At 37.8% G+C, this 9,849-nt stretch overlaps 1 protein-coding gene across 1 annotated transcript; it reads left to right on the top strand.

The window, feature by feature from the left end:
* The first annotated feature begins 287 nt into the window (after positions 1–287).
* LOC145495173 (uncharacterized) lies at positions 288–7,726 on the top strand. The gene is made up of 8 exons (XM_081474751.1): positions 288–918; positions 2,030–2,162; positions 2,786–2,858; positions 3,829–3,883; positions 4,893–4,971; positions 5,852–6,016; positions 6,385–6,459; positions 6,950–7,726. The coding sequence occupies exons 1-8, from the start codon at positions 796–798 to the stop codon at positions 7,039–7,041; spliced, it is 795 nt and encodes a 264-aa protein (XP_081330877.1). The 5' UTR covers positions 288–795; the 3' UTR covers positions 7,042–7,726.
* Positions 7,727–9,849: the final 2,123 nt, after the last annotated feature.

Raw genomic sequence — 9,849 nt, 5'->3', positions numbered from 1 at the left:
TTTGACCAATTGCAAAAATTTTGGGAGCATGAGCAAGCGAGCACTCGTCTAATCCGAGCAAAGGCCAAATTTTTCGAGCACTTTTGAATTTAATAGGACCATTGGATACCCCTACGGTTATTCATGCTAGTCTGCTCTCCGGTTAGCCTGAATATCACTCCGGTTAGCCTAAATATCACCCTGGTTAGACTGAATATCAATCTGGTTAGACTGAATATCAGTCCAGTTAGACTGAATATCAATCTGGGTAGACTGTTCTTAATTTGTATTTAAGACACATTGCACGGGTAGGAAACTTTGACATTCTTTAATTTGCTATAGGATTCGTATTCACTTGTTCTTAGATAGTTCTAGATAATATTTCCACAGGAGCCATAAGGAGCCATAATAAGCAAAAAGCTTACCTTTGTTTGTCAAATCCTTACACTTCCAGGCAAGACGGATACTTCCGGTTCTTCCGGCTTTCTTTTAGCGATTCCAAGAAAACTGTAATCAAACCCCGCCGGAAATGGAAAAAAAAATTGAGACGAGAAGAAATTGGTCCTGGATTCCTGGCCAAGGAAGAAAAAGGAGGCGACAGCATTGAAAATAAATAACCTGTTATGCTATAATTGATTACCAAAGAAACTGCAATACTTCATCCTTCGCAACCATGTTATCAACCTCACCCCTCCCTTGTGTTAAATGTTTAACCTCCATAGGTTGAGCGCTGCTTCAGGTAAATGCGGGCTCTCATAACATGCTCGTCTCGCTTTTGCTTGTCACGATAGCTTGTCACGACAGTTGTGCGAAGAGATGGGCCCGAGGAAACATGGCCGTCATCGATCCAAAGAGGACGTTCAGCAAAATAGCAACAAGGCTAAGCACACGAAATCTCTTAAAAACAAAATCAGAGATGTACAAAGACTGCTTAAAAAGGTGAGACAAATTCTGATCAGTTTTTACGGAGTCCAGTTGCACGTGTTCCAAACTTGTTCCTTTAGCTAAGGCAAACTTCAATGTTTTTTTATTTGTATAAAGTTAATTAAACTTATTTCAATTACCTCAACGTTTTAAAGAGCTTTACTCTTTTTTAAGAATTTTAACAGACTTAATGCCTATCATTCAGTTAGTAGCATCTCATACATTTTGAACAGGGAGATTAAAGATTTACAGTTCTCAATAGACAACGTTGTTTCAGAGCACTATTAAGTACGATTTAAGCCATTGCTAATGTCAAATTACAGGGTTTTTTTTGGTTTCAATCTTGTTCCAGTTAACGTGTTACTGTTATTTGCTCTGCTTAAGGTTGAAGGACATGAATGTGTGAGAGTCACTGAAAGGTTTAATTAAAAGATATAATTTGTCCTTGAAAATACAAAAGTCAAATGTCATTGATCATGTAACTTGTGTTTTGTCATTTTTGTGGTTCAAAATGGTTTGACCAAGGAGCTTTTGCAGTAAGGTTAGTTGTGGAGATGTTAAATTATTTGCAGCAGTATCCTTTAACAGGCAAAATATATTCAAATATATTCATGTGACAAGATTGGGAATGCTCATCAGAGAACATGAATGAAACCCCAAAAGGAGACCGAGACCAATCTGGACATTTTTTTGACCCCTAAAAGATACCACATCAGTTAGAGCGTTTTTTTTTTTTATGTTTCCTCAAGTGCACACAGAAAGATACTGATTGACAGCTAAAATAATGATTGTGGTGCCTCGTCCTTAAATCACCTCAAATGAGACCAAAATCTGTAACCAAGATCTACATGGGCATTTAGGCACTTAATGGTTGCCATGCTCCTATCAGAGTGCAAATTACAAAAGCAACATCAGAGATCAGTCTGCTTGAGAAATTCTAATCACCGTAACAGCTGGACTTACAGTATCCCCTTGATTTAAAACCTTAGTTTACATTTGTTGAGACAATACACAATTGTGAGTATTTTCAGTTGTGAGAACTATTGAAAGTAGCAAACAATGTTTATATTTTAAAATAATTTGACAAGAAGTTTACTTTTGAAAGTTCTTGATCTTTGTGACCTAGAGTGATCTCCCAGCCACTGTACGGGTTGTACAAGAAAGAATGCTTGATGTGTTAAAAGAGACTATCAAGGATAAAGCCAAAGAAGACAAGGAGAGAAGGATTTTAAAAAGATCCAAGAAAGTCAAATTCTTTGGTGAGTGAGTATTAAATATGATACAAATGTACACGAAATATACAGTGGAATCCCGATTTCTCAAACCCTCACTTTTTCAAATCTCCTGCTAACTACAACCAAAAGTTGTTTCCCTCTTCTCAGTCTAACACTGTAATTTTACCCCCGATTTCTCAAACTCTATGATTTTTCAAACAAACTTTTGTTTCCCTTGGAGGTTCAAAAAATGGGGATTTCAATGTAGTTTTTTTTTAATTTATTAGTCAAGGTGAATTTTACAAACCTTTTGTACTTAGTGAATTTCAAGCTGGCCCATGGTGTGGGGAAGGTTGCAATGGACTTGTCTAGTATCCCATATAGGGAAGGGGGAGTAGAGAAGTACTCCTGTTGACTTCATGCCACTGAAAGCAGTACAAGCTTGAGCATTTAGAGGACACTGTGACCCAATTTCAACTTGAGCGTAGTCTTTAAGTGAACAAAAGAACACTGATGAGCAACTCCTAAACCCCCAATGACTGTCATCAGACTGAGTGTAAAGTCACATGTTTTTCTTAATGAATTGTGACTTGACATGCACTATAATATGAAATTTATTTAATAATTTTAGTATTAATATTTTGGAATTTTTTCTTTTATTTGTGCAGAGAAAAGAAAGGTTTTCAGAAAGTACAAAGCATGTGTCAAAGAGCTAAACGAAACCAAGGACAATAAAACACAGCAAGTGAAATTTTCTATTCTGTTGGTTTGGTACATCCTATTGTGTAGCTCCAGAAAATATCCATACCTCCCCCACAGAAGGGATTTTTTCTAAGACCCCCACCCCCCCCCTCCCACCACCCCTCTGGAAATTCCAATAAGGCTTCACACATGTCTTTAACTTTTTTGGTCTTACATGTACAGAATCCCCCACCCCCCAGGAAATTCCAATCCCTGCTGTGGGGGGAGTATGGATATTTTCTGGACCTGCACATTTATTATGTGTAGTGGACTGCAAGGTACCCAAAGATGGGGTGTTGCAGAACCAAACATGGGTGACCTCTCTGGTTTACAAAAGAAGACAGGGTAGAGGAGGACCCCCTCTTTGTCCATTGGAAACAGATGTGGGGGAACGTGAAAAAAGTTTAGGTTTCCATGTTCCCAATGGTGCATTTCTTTTTAATGATTCAGAGCAGGATCAATGATCCAAGACCTCTCAAATCATAGTGCATCAAAGGAACTGGAGATGAATCCTTGCCCAGAGTGGACTTACTGGTTTCTTTGACAGGGCTAAAAGAAAACTTGAATTCCAGCTTGCCCTTTGGACAAGCAGGTCTCAAATTTTGCTTGTTCCAAGAAGGTCTTAGCTTGCTTAAATTTTTATTTTGTTGACAGACAACTTGAATTGCCTGGGTCCTTGCCCATTAGGCAAGTAAGCAAGAAAAGCTACTTGCCCAGCACAACTGGAAAGCACTTTTTGTGAGCCTGAACCCAATGAAACACACCCTAAGTTGATTTGTCAGCAGTATTAAAAGTAGTATTCAGTTGACTTCCTCTCTTTACTAAAAAGCCTTCGTGATGCAGGCATCTTTTTCCCTTCATTTTTCATCTCAACACAACCAAGATGAGAAACTCAGCTAACCTGCCATACAAATATTTACATTTTTGTGCTGACATTGTGTTTGGTTTGTTTTTCATTTGTTTCCCGTAGAGAAACTTTGGAGGAGGAGCTTGAAGAGATTAAACGACACTGGAATTATGTTGTTGTGAGTTATTATTTTAAGCCGTATTGCATGCACAACTAACTTGAGTTAGAATATACTTCTCTTGTTCAGCCAGTTGTGGTAATTTGCTAGTGTCTATTTTAAGCTTCTTCCAATTTATTGCTTTAATACTAGGGTATTAGGGTTTTCATTAACATTTTCAGCAGGAGGGTATCCTGGTTTTCACAGCAAGGCAAAACTTTTTGAACTGAACTTCTTTATAAGAGAAACTTTCCCCTTGATGGTAGGGGTGGCAAATGGTCCTTCAAAGACTCTGGGTCTCGCAAAATTTTAGTCAAATTTCACAGGTGTCGCAGTCTCATTTCTTAGCGGTTACTGTACGTCTCGCAATCTCCTTTTTTATAAGAAGCTGTCTCGGTGTCTCGATTTTTCGCAAGGCTAAAGGTCTCGAAGTCCCGATTCGTTTATCTGTTTCCATAAGTGACTTCTTCTCGTCACTTGATATTGAATGAAGCAACTTTCAAATTTTCAAGAAAAAGTTTTTAATCGTAACTTCTCCTAACTTGTCTGAATTCCACAAAAAGCTACAAAACCTACTGACACGTCCATTTTAATTTGGCGCCAGAAAAATAATTATTTTGTTCTAGGATATCATAACATAGTGGGTTATAATCAAATTTCCAGATACAGCCAGTTTGAAGAAGCTGGTTAAAAGGCTGTACAAGCTCATTCTAGCTCTTAACTAAATCTGGGGCTCAAGTTTTAAGAGTCTGAACGTCTCGAGCTTGCACGTAAAACGCTTTGAAATCTTGGTCTCGCAACCTAAAAAGTCCAAATGTCTCGGGCTTGCAGAGAAAAATGCTTGTCTTGTCTTCCCGTAAAATCTGGCATTTACCATTCGCCACCCCAGGTGGTGAAACCAGACTGGCAAAATCATCCTCACAGCCCCTCAATTTGTCCAGTGCCCGGCACTTAACAAAAACCCTGGGCTATGCAAAGAGTTATTAATATTTATCATTTATCAACTTTTTTCCTTTTGTTCAATGCTTAGCATTTTCCACAAGACACAAAGTATATTTCTCTTTTTCCATTGACGCCATACACTAATGAAAAAGTTGTTGAGAAGCAAGGTACAGTTCATGTTGCTTATTTACATAATTTGTGTCATGAATTGCTATGTCATTTGGCATTGATAATATTTTGTGGGTACTCAGAGGTGGTTAACCACTTTAGAAACAGTAAGGAGAAAGGAATTGAGTTTTTAGAACAATTTTTTTTGTAATGAAATAAGAAGACATCACTGGAATGGACTCTTAAATACTGTTAGTATTGAATTCTAAAAGCATTTTGTTTGGAGGTTACTGAATCATGCAATTTTAGTCCACCTGTATTGAAAGAGCTCCATGAAACCAGTCCATGAATGGATTGAGTCAAGCCAACTTTGAGAAATATTTGTTAGCAGCCTTCTTTGATAAAGTGTGTACATTGGGAGCTGGTCAATATCTTCACTTACTTACATCAGGGGTTTCATCAATGTTTTCTGCAGGGGGGCAACTGATTTTCACAGGCGGGCAAAACTATTTGAACTGAACTTCTGATATAGAAAAACTTTCCTCTAGATGGTCAATCCGGGTGGGCAAAATTGTCCTCGCAACCAGTCAATTTGCACGGTGCCCAGCCCTTAATGAAACCCTTGTTACTTGCTTATGCCTACTCTGTACCCCGTCTGGGGCATAGGCCACCAACAAGGGTTCTCCAGGCATCTCTGTCCAAGATTTTCTCTCTAGCTGGCTCCTGGTCAGCCCCAATCTCCTGATGGCTGCTTCATTTCCCAGTACCTTGAAGTGTTTCTTGGCCGTCCCATGTTCCTCTTAGCCCAGGGGTTTCAATACTGTACCTATACAGGATCCTATTATGTTGTAAATGATATGGCAAGTCTAGCCACTGTGGCACACCTGGTTACTAACACTTGTCTTCATGACTTCTATCCTATGGGTAAATCAATTTCAGAACAAATCCTTGAACTCATCTCAGAGAAGGTAGCAAGCGGAGAGTTAGAAGATGCATCTGCAACAATTGATCAAATGGGCAGTGGATCAAAAGAAAGAAAAACAGCGAGACCTAAACTGAGACTAACTGAACAGGCTGATGTTCTGCAAGGAGACAGTGGAGATGGTATGGCGTTAGAACTTAAACAACCATGTCAAGACCATGTTGCAGACATTATTTCAAAGAAGCAACAGTTTTTCATTGCAGAGTGTTGCAACCCTGAAAATGTTGCACAAGGCATTTTGTGTGTGCGTGTGTGTGTGTGTATGTCTTTTTTTTTTTGGTATGGGGGTGTGTTTTTGTACTTTAAAGTGCATCAAGTTCATATTTTGAACTTCAAGGTAATTTTGTACACATAACACCTTTACTCTAGAGTTATTTCATCGTTTAAATACTGGCAGATTTTATCATCTTTTTCTGACTTAATTACGATTTGTGCTCTGAACGATGTACTTAATAGCCTTGACTTTTTTCCTGTCTGTGCTAACTAATAGAAAGTGAAGAACAAGGTCCATCCCCCAAGTTGAACCTCAACGATGACTTTTTTATGGACTCAAGTGCAAGCACAGGTAAGAAATAGTAATTTAATGCACCTATATTGTTCAGAAGTGTGTATATGCATGCACACACACACATTTGGGATATAATGCAGCACTTCCTTAGACAGCACTTTCCTTTGCCATCTGTAAAAATCTGGACAAAACTAAGTGAAACCAACAGTGGAAAAAATAGACCGAGAATTGGTAAACGTCAAATTTGCTCAGTACATGTAGGTAGGTTTTGTAAAATTCGTACTAGCGCTAGTGAAATACGGTTAAACGCTTATGCGAGAAGACACAAAATATTAATTTTCGTGAAAATCAAACTGGGTATGGTTGTCACTTACATTTTAAAGCAAATACAAACCAAATACAAAAAATACAAATACAAAAAAGCTGAAAACCAGCGCAAGGTTTCCAGTTGTTGGTTTTTTTTTTAATCCTTTGGTACTTGAAATATCTCTGATTTGCAAAGGTAAGTGTTTTAATCATTAACTTTCTCTCGTCTTTTTTAAAATAGGGTCTCTAGTTGACGAGGAAAAGTCAAAGAAGGAGAAAAAGAAACCAACACCCAAGCTAAAGCGACCTAAATTTAAAATTCAGAAAAGTTAGTTTTGCTCAATGTATACCTCACACGGACCGAAGCTGCGTTCCATGAGAATGCCTTGTGCTTTCTGTGATATATTATTCAAATCACGGTAGATAATTTACGAGAGCAACAATATTAACTTAAGAAACTAGAGTACATGTATATTTTCATACAAAATTATTTCCTAGAATTGTTATATTTGAAGACTTTGTTGTGATATTTACACTACATGCATGTATTTTGTCGATTATAAAGTTGTGTGAAATCCGTTTGAAGGCTCGACAGGAATGTATTTACAATAGCAGAAAATAATCATTATATGGAAATCTGTCACAAGTCAGCAGTTAACGCTGAATATAGCATGTGCCTTGCTCGTGGACAAAATTATAATTATACTTCTTTAGTGATACAGACTGGAAGTTTAACATAATTGCAGTTCTCACTCAAGTAAAAATGATATTTCCTGAGAAAATTTTGGTTGAAAGCAGGGTTGAAACAAGCTATTTATTGCGAAATAAGATAAACAAAAAGTTTAATAGTGTAAAATATTTAAATCGTTCCTAACTAAGTGCCAATAGTCAGAATTTCTTCCTCGTTGTATAGTTTTGGAGAAATGCATTTTCTTCAGTCCTTCTTTGTAATTTGAAATAAGTAACTTACTTACTACGTGCAAAATGAATTCCTATCGCAATAAAGATTTGAACTCCATATGTGAATTCTTGATATATTGTTCCACGAAATCAATTTTACCGGGATCAAAAACTCTAAGGCCCCGTGCACACTACGCCGGAGAAATGTGAAAACGCAGCTTTATTTCTACGGTTAGGCCTGCCGTCCACACTAATCCGTCACGAAAACAGAGCTTTTGGAAAACGCTCTTCAGACCGGAAAAAGTTGAAAATGCCGGCTTTGTGTTTTAGTGTGGACAGAAAACATTTTAAAAACGGAGTTTTTCGATAATGTCTTGATAATCATGTGATTTTCCTGCTCGTTTTTAAATTTCCTCGGCGTAGTGTAAACGGAAAACATTTTATGCGTTTTCAGAGCGAAAACGCCGTTTTAAAATAATTTGTATAACTAGGTGATTTCAGGGCTAATGTCAATGTGGCTGGCCAATAAATTGATAAATGGATTTTCAGATTCTTCAAGTGCAAAAAATGCTACTGTCAGGGTTACTTTATAATAATTTATTTCATGTGCACTTATTGTGCATGTGAAATGTAGAGAGATAGCTTGCTTTCTTGCTGATGTTCATATACAATCTTTCGTGCAGGTCAGTCGCCCCACGCAGCATTTGTTTCACGTAATCGAAGGGAGACCGGAAGCCCCCGCATTTCTTTTTCAAATAATAAGTAATTCTTAAATAACGGATTCTAATGAACCTGCACAGGCCCGTAACCAGTGTTTCTCAAGTTTGTTTATTACTCTCTTTCCGTGAAGACCCCTTCAAGTAAGCCACCCTGCGTAACTCTGAGTTCTTTCCGCGTTCTGGCCGCGCGCAAATTGGAGCGAGAGCAAAAAAATCGACGAAGCAGGGGCTGGTGAGGATAAGCCCCCTTACCCCCTTCTTAGCAGGACCAAGAGTAATACGTCATTGACAAACTTTCATAAGTCATAGAGGAAAGAGGGTAATCCACTATGGAATTTATTCCTTTTCATATTTACAGAAATGCGAAAGAATAATACTTACGTTTTCTAGTATGTGGTAGAAATGAAGACCAATTGAATTGAATTAGACACGGCAGATTTGCGACGTATTAATTGGGCCTAAGAGACATTTATATGAAAAATCGCGATTCCTCTCTCCTAACAGTACTGTAAATCTATATTCTTCAAATTTAATCAAAAAACCTTCTGCTGGTTATCTTTTACATGTTATTTATAAAATCTTCAGAACTTCAATTACTCTCAAATTATTGGACATCGAACTTTTAACTTTTTCCATACATTTACTGTAAGTTTTGCCGTGTTTGCCCCCAAGTAAGATGGCACGATAAACCGTAAAATAGTTTATTGCAAAGAAAAGCCTCCATCCCCAAAATACAATTGCCTGTCAGATAACTAGACCCAGAGTGCTACTCTCTGCCTTGTCGAAGCCAAATCAATTTTGTCTGTGAAAGTGGTACATACGTTAATTGATATCAAGTATCTACCAATATACCGCATACATATATCGCATGGACCGCAGCACGAAAGCCCAGTTCAAGCTCGTCCCCAGGATCTCTCCGAGACTGGACTCTCGTAGGACGAGTTGCGCCAAATGCATCGCATGTTATCACGTGATCAATTTTTCGTGCCATGAAATTTTTCGTGAGAAAATTTTCTTTTCTGCAGCCGATTCAATCTTTACAAAAATAAAGAGTTCGCACAAGCATTTGAGTTTGCTGGGTCTTCTACAACTTTTTTCTAAATTCATGGAACAAGATGAAATGTGTTTTTCGCTCTTTGTGTTAATAATTATTTCTTTTTTCGGTCCGTGCCGCTAATGTTTCGAGATGAAGAACTGAAGCAATCTCCTGGTTGGAAGGAGGAGAAAATAAAGCGGCATCAACCACGATAATCAGATTACATTTTTGCATTTCCATTTATCCCAAAGACACTACAAACGGGAATTTACAAGACGAAATAATGGATAATCCTCAATCCTGACTACAAAGTTAATTCGACTCTTCACAAATGATTTCATCCTGCATTGTTTTATCAGGTATTTTGGCTAGGTTTTAGCAATTATGTTGGGCTCCTTTGAATGCCAGCCTTAATGCAAAATGGGTTTTTGGACCACACATATCTTATCACTAGCAGACCCTCCATATATTAAACATAAGCATGTC

This window comes from Orbicella franksi, chromosome 8, assembly GCF_964199315.1.
Source record: "Orbicella franksi chromosome 8, jaOrbFran1.1, whole genome shotgun sequence".
NCBI lineage: Eukaryota > Metazoa > Cnidaria > Anthozoa > Scleractinia > Merulinidae > Orbicella > Orbicella franksi.
Note: the sequence above shows the minus strand (reverse complement) of the source record. Positions and strands in the feature narration are given on the sequence as shown.

Coding starts and splice junctions, on each gene's coding strand:
- LOC145495173 (XM_081474751.1), top strand. CDS start 796: ATGGGCCCGAGGAAACATGGCCGTCATCGATCCAAAGAGGACGTTCAG. Junction 2,163..2,785: donor CAAGAAAGTCAAATTCTTTG/GTGAGTGAGTAT, acceptor TTATTTGTGCAG/AGAAAAGAAAGGTTTTCAGA. Junction 6,460..6,949: donor GGACTCAAGTGCAAGCACAG/GTAAGAAATAGT, acceptor TTTTTAAAATAG/GGTCTCTAGTTGACGAGGAA.